The sequence below is a fragment of the Coturnix japonica genome, chromosome 8, assembly GCF_001577835.2.
Source record: "Coturnix japonica isolate 7356 chromosome 8, Coturnix japonica 2.1, whole genome shotgun sequence".
Taxonomy (NCBI): Eukaryota; Metazoa; Chordata; class Aves; order Galliformes; family Phasianidae; genus Coturnix; species Coturnix japonica.
In genome coordinates this window covers 7,085,621-7,104,795 of record NC_029523.1, presented here as the reverse complement: position 1 = coordinate 7,104,795, position 19,175 = coordinate 7,085,621, and the positions used below count along the sequence as shown (strand labels likewise).

General features: G+C 44.6%; 1 protein-coding gene and 1 long non-coding RNA gene across 5 annotated transcripts in view; one reads left to right on the top strand and one right to left on the bottom strand.

Annotated features, from left to right (window-relative positions):
• Window positions 1–2,487: 2,487 nt before the first annotated feature.
• LOC116653769 lies at window positions 2,488–9,859 on the top strand. Its single transcript, XR_004308191.1, has 2 exons — window positions 2,488–2,536; window positions 2,930–9,859. It is a non-coding gene; the product is annotated as an uncharacterized LOC116653769 (long non-coding RNA).
• Window positions 9,604–19,175, bottom strand: part of SUCO (SUN domain containing ossification factor) — a 29,486-nt gene continuing 19,914 nt past the window's right edge. For 3 of the 4 annotated variants that reach the window (XM_015869732.2, XM_015869734.2, XM_015869736.2), the window contains 7 exons: window positions 17,857–19,020; window positions 17,131–17,218; window positions 15,238–15,342; window positions 13,349–13,503; window positions 12,920–13,011; window positions 11,732–11,787; window positions 9,604–11,578 (listed from right to left, as the gene is read on the bottom strand). In XM_015869732.2, coding sequence (XP_015725218.1) covers window positions 11,132–11,578; window positions 11,732–11,787; window positions 12,920–13,011; window positions 13,349–13,503; window positions 15,238–15,342; window positions 17,131–17,218; window positions 17,857–19,020 — 2,107 coding nt within the window. In that variant the 3' untranslated portion in view covers window positions 9,604–11,131. The remainder of the gene's footprint in view (window positions 11,579–11,731; window positions 11,788–12,919; window positions 13,012–13,348; window positions 13,504–15,237; window positions 15,343–17,130; window positions 17,219–17,856; window positions 19,021–19,175) is intronic. The other variant, XM_015869735.2, reaches the window with a different exon arrangement.

Below are 19,175 nucleotides of genomic sequence, written 5' to 3'. Positions count from 1 at the left end.
GCCCAGGTTGGAGCTCCATTTCATGTCTCTGATACTGCTGCATTCGTTGACCAACAGTGGCTTCTTTCACTCCTGCATTACAAGAGTCCTTCCGGCCTTCACTGTGTGCCAGTGACCTTCCTCTGCAACACAAGTAACCACAGGCTGGTAAAAAATCAGAAGACACAGGTGCAGTATTAATAGGAAAGATATGAGAGACACTGGCCATAGCTATTAGGGGCCATTTCTGCTTCTCTGAAGGTGGTTTTCTCTGCTAGGGAAAGCTGCCTGCAACAGAAGCTGCTGGGGCTGCTTGCCATCATGGCACCTCTCATCTCCATGGGTCTGTGAGGAGCAGCACCCAACCCCAGCCTTGCTTGTTACTCATCCTACCTCTTATACTTACACTCTGCCTCTCAGAGACTGTCAAACCTCCTCTGGCTTCCTGCACTTCTTCTGTAGAAGCAGTGCTATTTACTCCACCAGGGTAGATATATAGGATGCAGCATCTGATATGCATCAACCACAAAAGAGCCCATCTCTCTCAAGCAGCTTGCTGTGCAGCATGAGTGTTTTTATGTCATGCAGGCTTGGCCAGCTGCACACTCCAGACATGCAGGCATTGCCTGGAAAGGATCCAGCTGACTGTGAGAGTTGTTGTGCCTGCAATGGACTTGCTGGATCACATAGGAAAAGAATGCCTGTGCCTAGGAAGAAAGAGAAGACCCCCAGGCACTAGGAGCTGACCAGAAGGTGCTTCACAGGAGTTGCTCTGGACTCATCACTTCTCAGATCAGAGGAGAAGCTCCCTGGAGTGTTATTAAACACTGCCCAAGCCCTGCAGTACCTCCACACATGGCCCAGGCTCTTCCATCAGGAGACAGGAGCCAATTCAACCAATGGCTTTAATAGAGCTGTTCCACAAGCAGTCTGTGAATCAACTCTGTACAGTTTAAAATCGCATGCTTCTGTGACAACCTTACTTTGGATCTTTAGTCATGGCCCACAAGCTCAGCTAATACAGCACTGGTAGAGTGCATAATCTCGGCATCAGTTTCCTTTGGGTGCTGAATGCTCTCCATCTCTCTAAGCTGTTTATCACCAGCAAAGAAAGGAAGCGCACAACATGCTCAGAAATTGCTGCTTACAGATGTGTAAAGAGATGCACAGTCACTCTTCAGATAGATGTCTAGAAAGCAACACAGCACAAACAGCAACCAGAAAAGGGAAGAAGCTTCCAGCACCTCCTGAAAAGTTTCAGTCCAACACCGCTGTATCTGCTCTAAGTGGTTTGCCCCTCTTTTGGCAGGAGATGGGTGCAGAGGGAAGGCAGCAGCTAAGCAAAAAGATTCCTAACCATTGACTTTTAGAGGCACTTTCCTTCCTGAGAAAGGCAATGGAAAGCTCCACGTGCAGCAGGGCCAGTTGTGTGAGCAGAGACATAGTGTTCACTGCACCTGACTGCACCAATGGCCTGTCCACTCCTGGATTTCAAAGAAACATGTTTCCACAAAGCAACAACCACAGGCCACACACCACAGAGCAGAGGACAGCACCAGAGAAAAGGAAATAAATACCACACACTGCTAGAGAGCCACTGTTTGAATTACAAGAAGCCTGGACCACAGGCAAAAATAATGCAGCGCAGCCTTTTCGTACTGCCTAGTGACAGTGTGGCAAGTTGAAGTTAACCATTGCAAGGAAGAAGCGTTGTGGACCAGTGCTGGAGTGTGCAAATGTTATTAACACTAAGCATGACTTCCCCTCTTTACCCTTCAGACTGTTATGTGAAGTGCTGCTGTGTATGGCAGGCACTGAGAGCAGCGTGGTGCTTTCAGGGACAGCACCCTGAAAGCAAATCAACACCCAGCCATGACCTGGGGCTGGGGAGAAAAGCTTGTGTCCAGCTCCAAGCATCACTACCTGCAACATGCAGGGGGGAGCTCCCAGCCACCCACATCCAAACCAGAGCTCACAAATCACACCCAGAGCAGCATTTACAAAGCACAGGGGCTCTCCAAAACTTCCCACCAATATTCCTTTCTACGTGAGCTTAACTCTGCAGTTCTAGATCAGTCCCCTTCCTGAGGGTCAAACAGAGCTTTAGCTGCCCAGTCTGAGCTGTCTATCTCACACCTCCCTCATCCCCAGCTCTCAACAATTAGTGTTGCCTGAAAGCTCCGTGGCAGGGACCCAGCGCCTCACCAGTCAGGGAGCAAATTCTTCTGGCACGTTGCTAGAGGTAGAGCAGGGTCCTGTCCACTGACCAAAAGCGTCCCGGGCTTGGCCATTGCAAAAGCATTCTGCCCCACATAAGGAGAGTACAGGGCCATTTTCTAGAAAAATATACCTTTATTTGCCATCTGTGTTTTGCCCAGGAGAGAGCATCCCATGCTCAGCCAGGGCTGGTTTGCTTGGGTCCTATCAGCAAGAAGGGTACCTGGACCCTTCTGCTATACCCACCATCATTGCATGTGGAGGATTCAGCAAGACCTTGTTTTCTTCACAGGGCCAGGACCCCTCATGGCATTGCCACTTCCAGCACATTCCTTGCAAGGTGAGTTAAATAAAAGGTGGGGATATTTTCTGGGAAGGGAACAGTCGATAATTTAACGCAAAACAAACCTACCATGCTTAACAAGCCAGCTGATAGGTGGGTGCCTTTCAGACAAGTGACAGTGCCAAGTGTCCAGCTAGGATGGGCAGACAATTGCTCAGGGAAGGCAGCTTGAGCTTACTCCCACATTGCTGCCCATGGTGTGGCACAGCACAGCTCAGACTGAGCAGCCTCCTGGACACAGACCAGCTGTCCCCAAATGGCCTGAGCTCACCAGGGGCACAACAGCATTTGTGGGCCAGTGCCACTGAGGCCCTGGCACTTTCTCAGGTAGCAGAGTCTTCTTGAGCAAGTAGTGAGTTTCAGCAGGGTCTTTGATGCTCTACATTTCAGAGTGGCTGTTTTATTCAGAGGAAGAAAGTGTGTGATTCTCTTCAGGTAGCCACAGGACAGCCCAGGTGCTTCCCAGAGGTCTGCTTTCAACCCTTCACCAGTTTCTGGAGCCTGCTCACGCAGAAGGCTGAGATATGGTTTCTTGATGGGTTTCCTTGAGTGAGACCCTGCTTTGGTGTTGGAAACACTGGACTGCTGCCTCTCAAGTGGCCCTCGTGCCCTTCATATCCCTGTGCGTAGGGTGCTGCCAGCCACACTCCAACAGCATCACTTAAAGCTTAAATAACCCAAAGAATGTCTTGGATTCCTCAAAGTTAACCAGATCAATTTTAGAAACATTGACATACAGACTGTCCCTCTCCCTGAGCTTGAATAAAGCTCCCAGGTAGCTTTTCCGGGCCCACATTTTCTCTTTTGTACAGTAATTGATGCGCTTGTCCTCCATCAGCACATGGCTGCCTGGTGAAGCTGGGTTTCTCTTGTAGACAACATGGGTCAATACCTCGTTGTCACAGCGCCTTCCCCGGAACAGCACATTGGAGTACACAAAGTACAGACCGGTCTCATTGATCACAAGGCCCTGAGCACGGTACTGAACGCCGCTGGTGAAGGCATGACCAGAGATGGGCTCCCACTCCAATGGAAGGTTCTGCTGTGTGGGGTTCCCTGGAAGCCAGAATGAGAGAGGAGCAGTAAGCACAAGCGTTAGCATGTTTTCCCTTCAGTTACACCCCAGGTCACAACCAAGGCACCTGTTCTCCATGTCCTTGACTGTAACATAAGAAGTTTACCCCAGCCTCACGGAGGTGGGAGCTCACACCTTCCATGTGCTCTAATTGGTGTTGAGCTGCCATTGAAAGCACATCACTAACAGAAACAAAAACCAAAGGAAAAAAATAGAGCTCTCATTAAAAAGCTTGAATGAGAGGAATATTTTAGCAGTGGGGCACCTTCAAGTTGCCAAAGCACACACATTTCTAAAGGAAAATGAGAAAGTCAGTGCAGCTCCTTACAACAACAGCCAGGTTGCTCTTTCATCCCAGTAACATCTGCCCTGTTCTCTGCTCCCAAATCCTGCTGGTCCCTCAACACGTACCTGTTAAGTGTGCTGCCTTCCTTGCTTCCTTTTTCACTGGCTTGTTCTCCTGCCCTGCATGAAAACAGAGGAGACTGTAGCCACATGCTCCATGGAGAAGTCAGTCCATTGAGAAGAACAGAGGTATCTGCGAGGCTAAAGAGGGGTAGATTCCCAGCAGCAAAGGGCACATAGGCACCATGGCTTGCTGTGAAGAAATAGAAAGATGCTCAGCCAAATGCTACAGAACATTAGAGAGAGTTAGAAAGTAAGAGCTGAAGCAAAGGATCGGATGTGATCCAAAGCAAAGGGAAAAAACAAGTGAGAAAGGAAAGTTTTCATCTTAAAATGTCTCCACGGGTGAACTCAAGAAGAGGATTTTTGCTCAGGTTTTAGGAGAGGGATAATAGTGTGCGAATCTCCCACTCCCAATGAAAACAAAATTTTCTATGTCATCCCAAAAACTTAAAGAGCAAAGAGAAAAAGTCCTAAAACATGCAGCGTACATCTTGATTATCCACTCTCCTCCTTCTGTGCACGCTGTTGCAGTGTCTCAGGACACTGAGGCCCTAAAGCAGAAGCAACCTGTCCCAACTGACACAACTGAGCATTCTAGCAAGCAGGATGCAGGACGCCCTTTTGCCACACTCTTCTTCAGACCAAGCAAGTGCAAGAAGCGCTTCCAGAGCTGCAGCCCTGCCTCTGCACCAGACAAGGGGAGGGAAGGATTTGGCAGAAGCATTCACACATGCTGGCAAGGGAGAGTTTCTCTATGTACATCAACTCACCTATGAGCTTCTCCAGAGCTGGAGGGATGTGTTCAATGCTGACAGTCTGTTAAAAGAAGAAGAGTGACAAGTTCTCTCAGCAGGGTGAGAACATAAGGGCACCATCTAGATGCGACCAGGCTGTCTCAACAACGGCTATTCTGGGTGCTTATGCAGAGCTGCGAGTTTAAGTGTACAGGGAGGAAGAGCCTGCAGCACCCAGACATCAGGACATCCAGATATGTACCACAGGCACCAACAGATCAGTCCTTCACAGTAACCAACAGCCCCACGCACACTGGCATGGCACACGTCACTGCCACCAGTTTCTCCCCACGGCCTGTGTGGCCAGCAGGCAGACTTTACCTCTCTGAGTTCAGCCAGCTCCTTCTCCAGGTGGAAGATCTGAAACATGCTCAGCCCCACTCCAGTGAGCGCCAGCAGGATCAGCAAGAAGATCACCAGGAAGCTGACGCTGCTCCTTTCTCTGTTGCTCTTTGGTTTTTTCCTCCGATCAGGTACTGGTGGTGGGAAGGGAGCGACAGGGGATGCTGGATGGCAGGAGGTGCTGGCATCAGCACAGCCATCCACCCAGAAGATCTGTGGGTACATATAGTTCAAATTCTGCTGCAGGGCTGGGAGTGGGATGGGCTGGACACGCTTTGTGTGATCATCCATGTGGCAGCCAAAAACTGCCGAGGCTGCCCCAGACTGAGCCCTGGGGGAAGACCCAGATCTGCTTCTGTGTGCCTGCATCATCACTCCAGCTGCAATCGTCCAGCTCAGATGCTGCAACTCTATGAAAGCCTCGAGCAGCAAACCCCAAAAAGCTTCCGCCCTCTGCTGCAAGTTCAGGGCACCCTCCTGCTCCTCCCACGCTGCAGCAGCACGCAAATGCAGTTGGACAGAGCTGGTGGCAGGCTGCACTCACACAGCAACAGCCCCAGGAAGGAGATGCACAGAGCAGAGCAGCACCGTGCTAGCACGTCAGGCAGGGGCTGAGTAATCACACACACCCACAAGCCAGCCACCCTTTCCAGCAGCCCACACAGGCAGAGACAGCTGCTTTTCCACTGCGGTGTCCTGCACCACAAGCAGGGGGAATAACAGACTCTTCTGCTTCTGGCATCCTGCATGAGAGGTGAGAGGCAGAGCCGTGTTTTCCCCTTAGCATTAGTATAAAGATGTCAATTACAGCAGTAGGCACCTCATTTTGCAAAGGACAAATTACTTACTGCTGCCTCCTGTCTTCTTCCAACTTGAGGAATGTTAGAAAGGGCAGTTCTTGTTTTTCAGTCTTCCCCAGAACAATGGTGGGTGCTGCAGCAGGACCTCACCTGGCTGGGTGACTGATTAGACACTGCACTGCTCATCCTGGTACAACTTCCTCACCTTTGGAGGAAGAATCCAGAGTCCAGGCACAGCGTAGGGCCCAGCACTCTTAAAGGCTCTGCTCAATCATGAGGACAGAGAATCATGAGAAACTGAGATTTTTCAATGTAATTAAGTCTCCATTGGCCACAGATTTCTAAGTATTGGCAAGGAGCTTTCATATGAATTTACACAGAAGACTGTCCATATGTCCATAGGTATTTGCTCTTCCATTTCACTGGCATAATGAAAGTAGTGTATCTGGGGGAGGGCAGCGTTTAAAAAACGACACATTTAACGCAAGAACAAACAGAACTGTTGTCTCTTACGTGGCTGAAGAAAGAAGCCCCAGCACACAGGTTTTGATCTTGAACACCAGAATCCGGTGTGCCTGTCGCTGACCCACTGCTTTCTATTTTCACAAAGATGCAGACGTATTTTTGTGATCTGTGGGTAAGCCCATGAAAGCCTTGTTTCAGCTGTTCCTGCTGCATCTTCTCTATTCAGATCAAGAGCCCTCTAATACCACGCATTGCGGCAAACCAAAAACCAGGGTTATTTTACCATCAAAGAATCCATTGCAGTTCACAACATGCTTTCAGAGACTTCTCCCTTCCCAGCACTCTCTGCCATTGCTGCCTGCTGTCACACTCTCCATTTAGTTGTTTAAAAAACAATTAAGAAAGATGCTGTGTAGGACAAAGACTTATTAGGTTCTGGACACAGTAAAACACGTATCTGAAGATATTTCCTGTTACAACAACTAGCAGAAATGCTACAAAACAACTCTTGAAAGCCCACTGGGCTGCACAAAGGACAATGGTTCTTAATTACATGTTTTAACAGTTCACTTTTCCCAGGCAAAGGTGATACTTTCTGCTTCCCTCCTAAGTCACCCCTTCACTAGAAACACGAGGCATGTGCTGGGATGTGTGTCGGTACCAACAGCTCCCGAGAAAGATGTTCACATTCACAAAGAGGTCCTGTTCATTATCTATTTTCCTATCCATTTGCTAACCCATGTTATCTGAAAGAAGCCTGGAAATACCATCTCTTCTCAAGCTGCCACAAACCCCAGTCAGCTTCTTTTCTTCAGCAACACCTGATGCTGTTTGACACTCAGGGTTTCCACACGATGAGACACTCTGCTTAATAGCTGCCTACCCGCAGCACTTTGTGGTCAGAGCTCTGCGCTTTGTGTTCCAAATGCAGTGGAACATTCGTACCATAGTGAGGCACGTTCAACTGTTCCATCCCATCTCATGCTGCATGTTGACAAAGGCAGAAGCCACCTTACACTCCAGTTCTCTCTCCCAATACCACACAGCGAGGGGAGTTTATATATTTAAAACAAACTGCATTTCCTCTCTGATGCTTAATGCATATAAGCAAAACGTCTTATTTCAGCAAACATGGCTGGCAATACTTTTATATGATGCATATGTTTGTGATTATCCCTTTTTTGCTAAAAACTCACGTTGCTTAAAAATCTGGTGTCCCTAGACTTGCACGAAGGGATGATGAAAGTGCTCCAAGTGCTTCTGTGTGCGACAGCTTTTTGCAACAGGAAACAACAGCTCTCTGCACCAACAGGCTCCTCACGGTGACCGCCTGCCCTATTAGCTGAGTGCTGTGGTTTGTCAGTGCAACCACCCCAGCACACTGACACGGTGGCAGAGATCCAGGAGCTCAAACAGCTCCACAGATCTCCCAGCAGCATCCTGCTCAGGGCTCCCTCCCTGCCACCACCTCCACAGATGTACTACATTACATCCACGTCCTAAAAGACAAGACCCTTGGTTTACATTATTAAGCAGCCAGGTTTCTCACTATTACGGGCTGTTGCCAAAGTCGACAGCTTGTTTACACTGAGAAATGCTTTAATGCAAAAGCAACTTCCTCATGGCTGTTCCAACCTGGTTTTGTTTTAAGCAATATAATAAATCAGATCGGCACAGCGTAACTCAAAGACTCCAGAAATTAGCAACGAAAGCCAGGAGGCCGATTCCACTTAATAACCAGTTGGTTGGCATTTTACACCACAAAACATAGCACAGGATGGACCAGGCCCCTCTGTGAAGCATCCACACCACCCAGCAATTCGTCAAGCTTTATAAACCACCTTCATGAGAAAGTACTGTCTCTCTAGAGCGTAACCAATTTAGAAGTGCCTTTATTTCATCAAAGAAATCAGGTTAGTCAGTGTGATATTAATAAAAGTGAAATAGGAAGCTAAAAATTACTCAAGAGGCCACATGAAAGGATAACGTTAAGCAAATGAGAATGTGATTTTAGGAGCTTTTTTGAAAAAGAAGATTAAAAAAAAAAAAAAGTGGTTATAAATAATTAAAAGCATCAAGCACAACAAGAGGAAGCTGTGGTTCAGTTCCATCCATGCCAGAAGCAAACACACAGCAACCCAGCAGGCTCCTCCCAAAGGAGCTTTCCCAGCAGTTGAAGCATGATGTGGTTGGTTGGAAAGTTGAGACCAAGACATAGCTGAAATGTTTGGTAATAATAATATGGACAGTTGCTCCTCAGCTGACATGCACCAACAGTGATCCTACTACAGACACGTTTTATTGACAGGAGACATTAGTGCTAACATAAACTTCCATTAAACAGCACAACAGGGCTCTTAGGCTGCCGGCTCTCACTGTATGTCCAGGCTTCTGTTAGTCAGATACTGAAAACACCAAAGTTCCTGTACATCCAGAGCCCAGAAGCAGCATTTCTTAGGAAAAAAAAAAAAAAAGGAGCCTTCAAGAAAGGCTCCCTACATGTTCATTACTTAAAACTTTATTGCTGGTATTACTTTCTTTATACCCAACGCAACCACTCCTTAGGATCCTAAGCCCCATCCAGGTTTAAAAATCAATAGATAGTAGGGAATACAGGACTGTTTGAAAGAAATGTGAGAGAGAGAGATGCATTTGACACCTGCATATCGCATCATCAGTCATCTGGCCTCTTTCCACACCTCTCAATCTGAGGTTTCAGCTCACGACAGTAAAGATGGGCTTTTCTAAGAATTCAGTCATGTCCATGTGGCTTCACTTCACTGATGGGAAAAACAGCTCAGTTACAACCAAGACAGAAAAGCAAACTTCCTACATGTGACGCATCAAGAGGAAGGAAGGCAAACTGACACAGAAAACCCACACAACAAAAAAGCCACACACCCCCAGAGCAGCCCCTCCTGCACTTAGCAATTCCTTTCCTTTTTTAATCAAAGCAGTTCCCATGATGAAACTAAAGAATTTCACGAGAGAAACCAGCACTGGGGAGATCACATTTGAGGAGTATAGGACTGGATTGCCAATGGATTTGGCTGCACACAGTGCAGGTAGGCTCACTACAGCTAAGTTGTTCTGGCCTCACACTGAAATCAAAAGATCACTCCTTCTTGGAGATGCATTTAAGCCATAAGATAAGATTTGCAAAGGAAACGTGCCACTAAATTAAAGACAAAGTGTTCAGATTTATTTGGAAATTCACAGTTTCTAATGGCACTACAGCTCTGTAGTTACATACTCTTTTTCCACAACAACGTATGCTGCACTCAAGTACGCATTTTCCTCATCCAGGTTTAAAACTCTTAAGTCCGTGTTCAACAAGTCTGGTTCACGTGCTCTGACTGGCTAATTGTGCAGATCAAATCCAAAAGTACATCACCTTAAAGTATTCATAAAATAACAAGAAAGCAGCAAAAAAAAAGAAACAGAACAAAACACCAAAAACAAAGGCTTTAAATAAGTCACATTACATACAATACCCAGGAAAGGCTTAAGATCTGTTAAAAAGGGTACCAATAAAAGTGCTCAATAAGTTAACTTCTTTTTTTACAATGTGAACCTGTAACATCTGTCAAAAGGAATCACCTTTTGTTCCACTCACTCAGATACACACGTTTTCCCAGTCACACATCCTAGAGTATCCAAATATACAGTCACAGTCAAAAAGAACAAAAAAACTCCTGTACGAAAATATCAACCATACAAAACACTGCACATTTGTTAGCCAATACAAAAGCAAGCGCTATGGAAACACCCAGTTGGAACCAACCGGACTGGTCAGACTTCAAGGCTTTGCAAACACAGCACACCCAGGGCTGCCTTGGAGAACCCTTGTGCTCTCCAGCTGAGCTTTGGCCTCAGCTCTTAGCACAGAAACAAGTGGAGTGCCCTCCATTCAGCTCCTTGGGAAAACTACAGCAGTCGATATTGATAACAAAAGCATTCATTGTCACAAGATGCCATCGTTCTCAAGAAATAATAAAGAGCAACTGTCATTTGTTCAGCTCATCAGACCACGGCTCCAATCTGTACCTGTTGGTGAAAATGAACCTAACTACCACCATTCCCAGGGAGATTTTTTTCTCAATTGGTTTTGCAAAACCAGAGTCCAGTCAGGTAAGTCCATCCATTAGTATTTTTACAGTATCCAGTCCATGTTACTGAGTCCAGCTGAAAGCCAACACGTCCCTTTACAGCACTGTAGTGTTGCATCTTCAAACAAACAAAAACAAAAAAACTAGAGAAATTACAAAATAAATCAAATGACAAACAATCGTATCTCCCCTCTTCCAGTGGCATTATAAATAGACAAAAGGCACATAAATATGGGAAGGTGCAAGAAATAGGAAAAAAGCTGAAGGAAGAGGATTAGGCTTTTATCCCTATTCCACCCAACAAACTGGGTTTCAAAAAATCTCTGCCCCAGGAACTGTGGAGAAAAAAAACCTCTAAAAAAAACGAACCCCCTGCCCTCCCTCCCCCCCATGCTGTTCTCATAGGAAATTTTCAGCCTTGTAAAGCTGCAGCTTATAGCCAAGATTGACACAATCCCATCCATTTAAAAAGGTAGAAACCAAATTTCTGAATACTTTCCAAATAGTTGAGCTCTTCGTCTCCCACCATCCTCCCACAGAATACCACAGGCTGTTCTCAAATGAACAAACACTCTCCTGTTTGAGAAGTTCAGCTAGATTTAGATGTGTCCAGAAACTGCCGTGACACCAAGTGTTCCCACTGTTATATCTTTGTTTCCTTTGATTATGTCATGCAGGCTTGGCATTGACCCTGACTTAGTCTGTATTAGAGTTTTTATGAGCTTCCCTTGGTCTGAAACTTTCGACCGTCTTCGTTTTATAGCCCTCTTCTCAGTTTTTGTCTTTTGGGTTTGTCCATTGCACAAACTCGTACAAGCTGAAATGCCACAGAAATAGGACTCCTCAGATTGTGATGACGTTTCTGAGCTTCCTTCAGATGGAGGACCTTTATATGAAGAGTGATAAACTTCCCCAATGTTAGAGAAGTCCCTCTGGTTTGTAAACGGCTTCCTTCCTTTTATTTCCCCATTGGCTACGGGATGGGGAGGATCTGCCGTTGGTTTGATAGTCTCTATCTTTTCACTTTTGTATTTGCAACGCTTCTTCTGAAATCACAAGTAAAAAGAGAAACAGTGAGCTTCTGAAAGGGAAGCAAGGCTAAGACCCAGCCCTGGAGAGCAGGGCAGCAGAGAGCAGCTGAGACACGCACCACCTGCAGGCAGAACTGTGCTCAGCCTGCATCCCTGCACCTACTGTACCTTCTTCTCTGGGGAGAACTTCAGGGGTTCTACAATGTACAGGTCCTCGGGATCCACTGTAAGAAAGGGCACACACACATTCAGCAGTTCTCACTGACAATGCCAGCTCCAAAACAACACCATTCTAACTAAACAGGATAAAAATAGTCCATTTCTCACACATTTTTGCTGCAATTATTAACTTATGGGCATACAACACAAGTACATGGAGGTGAAGACAATGCTGAGGAAGTCCCCTTTGCTGACATGGCAGCTGTCAGTGACAGAAAATGTCTCACGTTCTGACAGATGAGGCCATAAGAGCAGAGCACTGAACATCCTTTGGGAAAAGGAATGAGTGGTTGGCAGAAATGAGCTTCTAATGTACAAACTGCTAACAATCTAACAGCACTTAACATGCACCTAGAAGCAAAAGCATCTATCAACAGGACAGATACTCAGACTGATGTGACATCAGTCTGGCCTTCCTCCATCAGTGTTTTGAACATTTTCCTTCTGAGCCTAAGCAGCAAATACAACTGGTAAAACACAACTGAAAAAATAACTTAAGCCCTTGCTCATCTCTACTGCAGCGTTTCCAATTCATGTAATGAATTTCCACGCAGTTTTATTCACTGTACAAGAACTGTGGAGCAAGCTGGTTTGTTGCACCTGGAAGGACAGCATCAGTGGCAGACCCAGTAGTTACTGTCATTATAATGCTGCACCACTTTTGTTTCTGTGTGACAACGATGGCCGAAGGAACTGAATCTAACACAAACACTGAAGCGACGAGATCGTTCCTCTTAGTCAAACCAAGACTAATGATCTAATTTTTCTTAATACAGTTGATACATACATACCTGCTGAGTTTCAAGATTGACCACTTAGGACTTGGTTTCTGGCATTAAAAATAATGTCACTTTCTACAAGCTTTGTAGGCTTGCACCAATTGTTACCAACCTCAAGAAGGATATCATTTACGCTCTACAAAATGCTAAGAATGGATTTAGTGTTTTAGCCTAATCTAGCACAGTTCTGGGAGGGTAACATTAACGAACCGCCCTGCCATACAGAATGTGTTAGTGAACTACTATAGTTCAGCATACTTTGACATTAACCCGTGATGCCATTTTCATAGACGCTTGAAATAAAACACACAATATACAGTGCCCAGAGTGTAATACTGGTGTTATAGGTAGATCATACCTTCTTTACCAGACAGCTGGAAAGACTGTGATCTGACCAGCGGGAGAGAAGTTCTTCTTTTCAAATTCATATCGTCATAAGAGGAAAAACACCTAGAGCAATGCAAAACATAAAGCTTTTTTAAGCATGTTTTTCTCAGGACCGCGCATTTTTCCATTAAGAAGCATTTTTGTCAGAAGAACAGATTCAATCATTCATCCAGGTGCCCAAGAAGGACAGGCAAACAGACACAGCACTGCCCTTACAATGTACTACCAAGGCACCTCAAGTTTACTGTCTCCACAATTGCTACAGAGCAGCAACTGTGCTTTACAATCAATTTCAAATACGCAGAAAGTAAACTTGGGATTAAAGCAGATCTGCCAGCCCCAGTAGATACAGGAAACAACAACAAAAGCTGCAAGAACAGTTAAATTTCAAATACATTACCTTTTGGGGCTAGGGTAGTGATTACTTTTAGGAATCTGGGAGAGGTAACCTTCACAGAACTGAGATGTGCTTCTGCACCGCTGCACACAAAGCACCAAGCCCAGAATGACACAGAGAACCAGAGAGATCACAAGGTAGGTTTGTCGATCAGAAACCTGGAAGAATGTGATACAGCTGTTAAAGACTAACCAGCAATGCAATGGTATCATTACTTTGCTTTCAACACGAGAACTTCAAAAGAACACAACTGTTATGTTTTCAAGTCACCTTCCCTAATTTTCCACTTCACACCGACATTCAAGTTGGAGTATTTTCCCAGGAGTTTGATTTAGCACAATGCTATGCAGCACTTGAGGACTAAAGACTGAAAACCACTATCTGATAACATGGGACAAGATTCTACTGCCTATGGTACCACTGCTGCTTGAAGAAGCAGCTGCCCCCTATAACCAATATGGAAGCCTATCTGAAAGTGATATACTTCCCACAGCCCAGTGTAGAAATTTAACTTCTCATTTACTTTTGATACGTAGTATGTCAATATTTTGTGTTTCATCAGTTGACACTGTAGTACCCAATGAATTCCAACTACAATCACTTGATTTAATGGGTTTCATCTTCCAGACCATTCAATTTCACATCCTAGGATGCTCTTTCCAGTATGTTCATTTACGAACATCCACAGATGTTTATTAGAATTACAAAGAAGCCGAAATTCAGTGGTATTTTGCAAATTACATTCCAAAATAAACAGCACTGTCCTATTACAATCTACCTCAGGTGCACTAAGGGATGAGAAGACAAAGACTTCAGAAAGCAATGTTCCTGGTGTTTTCCATCTTGTTCTGATGAAATGTCTCAGACAAGTTGACTCAGGTAGTTAGAGAAAGTATATATTCAAACCCCAGGATACTGTCATAGTATGGGTCTCATAGTATGGACCCCCCAGGGTCTGTCATACCCTGATGATCACCATGGTCAAATCCTATTTAAAAGCACAGCACTCATTAATAGTTGGTCAGCCAATTAGGTGCCAATGAGGGTGTCACTAAGTGCTAGAAAACAGCTCAGGACACATTTGGCAACATGCACAAGAAGAATCATACTTAAAATATGGCTTGAAATCCCAGGCTGAGGAATGTAAACATTTGAAAGAACACGTTCCTAGTATTGGTGCCAAGATTCCCCTCATCTCCAGAGATCACGATAGCCAGAGAGGAAAGAAGGGGTTTTAGACATGCTAGTCTGCTGCTCGGGAGAGGTAAGAACAACACTCCACACACTCATCTATTATTACAGCCTAGATATCCTATTGCAAGACTGTTAATATTCAAGATATAAATACGAGTGCTGGAAATGTAAAGCACCCCATTTTACTGAAGCTGAGAAACAGATAAAGCCATGCAATACAATTTGTTATGCAACGTGTTAGATGCCAAGGAAGTTCTTGAAGAATAGAACACATCATCCCCCCACCCCATCATGTTTCAAACACTGTGTGTAACTAATCCTACTGCTGCCATTGTGAACTCAGAGTTTAGCCTTCTAATTTCACTGAGTTATTTTACAGGACTGTATCAACTGTAACGCACTACAGGAAGGCTGAGATATTCAGTTATTCCAAGGAAGTTCTTTCTTTTACCACGAGCTGTGATTACTATTACAGGACTAGCAGGGCTGTAGTAAAAATTATTACCAATTTTGCTGTGCACAGGACAGCCCAAAATACTCAGCCTTTCTCTTCCTCCCTTGGCCAGTTGCCGAAGCAGGCTGGAAGCAACGACTGAAAAGCTTTGCTTAAAGACTCCATGCCCTTTCAAACTGAGATATTTTTATGCATCTATTTCCCTCACTCAAGATCTTGCACCACACTCCTGATTTATAGTTACCTCACGTTTTAATTCCGCCACGGTTGTTGACAGATTGGAAACTAGCTGCGTCATGTTGGTGAGCTGTGCTTGTAACAGCTGGATTGCTTCTGTCTGCCGCTGATCCTGTATTGAGGAGAGTCATGCCCATGCTATTTAGTTGTCAGGGTTCCACTATCCCGTACTCATGCATATCAGCATTCTATCTGACAGAGCCAGGCATGATGTATCCATGTGATCCTTTTAGCACGTTTCCAACAAAACTTTCACGTAACATTTGAAACTGTTTATGTAACATTAACCATAGAAAGACTTCAGAACATCAACATTTTTAAACAAGAAACAGTGTTTTGTAACATTATGCCTAGTGTTTTTCATTACAGTGACTACTACTACCTTCATTAAAGGCAGAATTAGTAGTTAGCTCTGTGCAATGACAATCAGGAAGCCAAGTACTGTCACGTTCCAAAACACGTGCAGATCACCAGACAAAGCTAAAATCTAAAGGCTGAAACACTGCTTCTGCTCTGCAATCAAATGGCCAGCCACTTAACAGCTGGAGCCCAAGCCAGCCAGGAATAAGCCCTTTGAAGATACCCTCTCCTGCAGAACACCCTTACAGGATCTTTCATCTTATGAGAAAGTGGGAAATCTCAACAGAGTTATCAGGGAGGTTAACCAAGAAGAGAGCCCTCAGATCAGCATTTGATAATATTCAAAACAAGCAAAAAAGAGCATGCATGTCAACTCAGGAAAGTTGCAGTTTTCTTTGCTTTTGACAGAGAAGCAAACTACAGGCCTGATGTGGCACTTCAGAGATTGTCAGAGAGTTTCTGATTAAACTTGCTGTGACGTGCGCAAGTGCTTTTATGATTATTCAGCACATAGTTAATGCTGTAGTTGAAAGCTGCTCATGAAAGCTAGGATAGCAGTGCAGGAAAACAGGGGGAAAAAAACCCTCTACGACAGCTCCCACATCCTTTAATCACATTTTCAATACTGAACTAAAACTTCTGCTTACATGCAGCACCGCCTCAATTGCAAATCTAGCTTAAATCATTTCTGGATCTCTCTTCCCTTTCCAGAGTTTAGGACTCTTCAGTAAGTTCTGGATAACCGCCTATCCATACTTAATATCAGAGTTGCAAAAAAAAGCAAACTTTAAAAATGTATGGCTTGACTGCAAGAAACAGAAGTGATATGGATAACCCACAGACATTTAAAGACTGTCAGCCACTAATATCTGACAACTGATTTTTTTCCTCGTCTTAGTCTCAGCTGGGACTGAACTGTTTTCCTTTGTGTCTGGTGTAATGCTAGGGTTTGGTTCTAGGAGAATAGCAATGTAGATAATACACTGATGTTTATAGTTGTAGCATACACAGTGTTGTACAGAGCCAAGGCCATTCTCAGCTCAGGACCCAAGGAGTTGGGAGGGAACAGAATTAGAACAACTAACTTAAGCTGGCCAAAGGGATATCCCATACCATATGATATCGTGTGGAAGGAGTTCTGAAGGAAGTGGGAGTTCTCTCACTCTCTGAGCATCAGTCTGGTGGTGCTGAGCAAGTGCTTGTGCATCATATATGTGTGTGTCATAATAATTATCCTTTCCCCTTTATCTCATTAAGTAGTTTTATCTCTACCCATGCATTCTACCTCTTTCCTCCCTTCCCCCCCTCTAGTTCTCCCCCCATCACAGTGCGAGGCAGGGGAGTAAGCAAATGACTGTGGGGTGCTGAGCCACCTGTTGAGTTAAACCACAACATTTCCCCAAATATAAAAATTGGGGAACTTGGGGATGCAGATATGCAGCTAAGAAAAATCTTCAGCAGCAAAACGATTTCAGTACCTTTTTGTAACACTCTCAGAAGCAGCATTTCCTAACTAGGAAATTACTTCAACAAATCTTACCTGCTCTTCTGCTATCCTTGAGGTGTTCTGAAGTTTTATTATTGTTTTATTGAAAGCCTTCTGCATTTCTTCCATTTGCTTTCGGTACCTAAAACAAAAAGTGCAGAGACCTGACACATTAGTTCATACAACCCCTCAGCATTAGGTTTGTCTTCAAAAATTGCCACTATGCAAGAAGAAACTGTTTTTATCCAAAGCAGCTTATTTAAAATTCAAGTGGAATTCCTTTTCCAGTTTCAGACAAATACAGTGTCAGCTCTTCCTAGTCTGTGTGACTTCATTCTAAGCAAGCAACTCAATAATCCAGTAAAAGGCACTGCAGGTCTGTGTTACTGAACCTAACAGCAGCAGGAGGGCACACCCTCTCACAGGAGGAATTATGAAAAAGATCAGTACTTGAAGCTGGCATCACTTCATCCTTTATTAAAAAATAAAAAAGACGATGACAAAAAACTCCACCACCACCACCCAACACTCCATATTTTTCAACACAAAACAAAGGTGATTGTAGCTGAAAATAAAGGAAGGGCATCCCAGCTACTCACACACATCTAGGTCTCTGATAGCTTTTTAAGATCAGCTAGTTACCTCAGTTTTCCATAAAGCTTCCCACTGTAATAACTTCCACATAACCCTTTGCAACAAATATAAAATAATAACTTAGAATAGTTGGCTAGAATCACAATTACAGAACGCAGACCTTACCCCAGCCTTTTGCAGACTTACCTCTGGCTCAGTTCTTCTAAATAACGGCTGCTGAGAGACATATTTACTTCCAGGGCTTTTATGCGGTTATTAAGGCGCATGAAGACGGACTCTTTTTGATTAGACCCATGAACAAGATTTCCATTTGCATAGCCTAGATCTGTTGAATTCTGCAGCTCAGCATAGAAGTCTGTAGCTGTTCTCTGTGGACCTCCAGAGACCGGAATCGACATAAAAGCTTCCTCGGTTGCCTGATCATCCTCTTTCGTTTCAACAGATACAGAAGACTCAACAGGAGACAAAACAGGTTTCTGCACTTCTGGAGTGCTTTCCTTTCCTTCCCCAGCATCGCTGGCTAGGATGCCTACTGTATATTCAGGCTGCACAACAGTCTCTGTAGGTTTTGAAATCACTGGAGTAGCAGTAGTCTCCCTGGTGCTCGTCTCCTTTACTTCAGTGATCATACTGGTTTCAGAAACTACAACAGCTTCTTCTGCAACAGAGCTCTCAGCCTTCTCTGTTGCTGTACTGATCTCGGCTGAATCCACCTGAGGAGTGATCCCTGGTGCTTCCTGGCCTGCATCTTCTTGTGAAGGCTCCACCATCTCTGTTGTTGGCAAAGGTTTAACTTCTGAGGTAACTTCTAAGAGCAGAGACTGAGAGACAGTTTGAGGATGGCTTGGTTCCAGTTCAATAGTAGCTGTAGTCTCATTACTGATGATCTCATGGACCGCACTGCTAAAATCAACTGCCACAGCAGAGCCAGGTACTTTGTCAGCTTTGCTGTCTAATTGCTCTGGCAGAGGTTCATCTACTGACACAGGGACAGGCTGAGGCAGAACTACCTGCGGCGGCTGAGCATGAGCAGCGTTATCTTGCTCTTGTTTCCATTCAGTTTTAATATGTTGCCGATGGATGGCTACTGCAACTGAACACCATTTAAACAGATATTCTGTGAAAGTAGAAATGCAACAAACGGTAGCCAAGTCATAGCAATACAGGCCTGTCTCAAGTTCAAACCATGCAGATTTTTCTTCTTCCTGATCATCACTAGACAGCAAGGTTACTGTTGACTGGCTTGTATCTTCTTCATACTCTTGTACTAGCTGAACAATAGGACTTTCTTTTGTCAAATCCACGTGTAATTGGTCTTTATCTATCTGTGGAATATCTGTTGTAGTAAGCCTACAAGGAGAGAGTTAAACACAGGATGTTACTTCAACAGTTTTACATGCCTGCTCTAGAAGGCTGCAAAGTTTATTCTCATGACTTAAAAGAACAGCTCCTCTTATTTCTTTCAAACAAAATAATACAAATAATTGAAAACATTATGGAAGCTT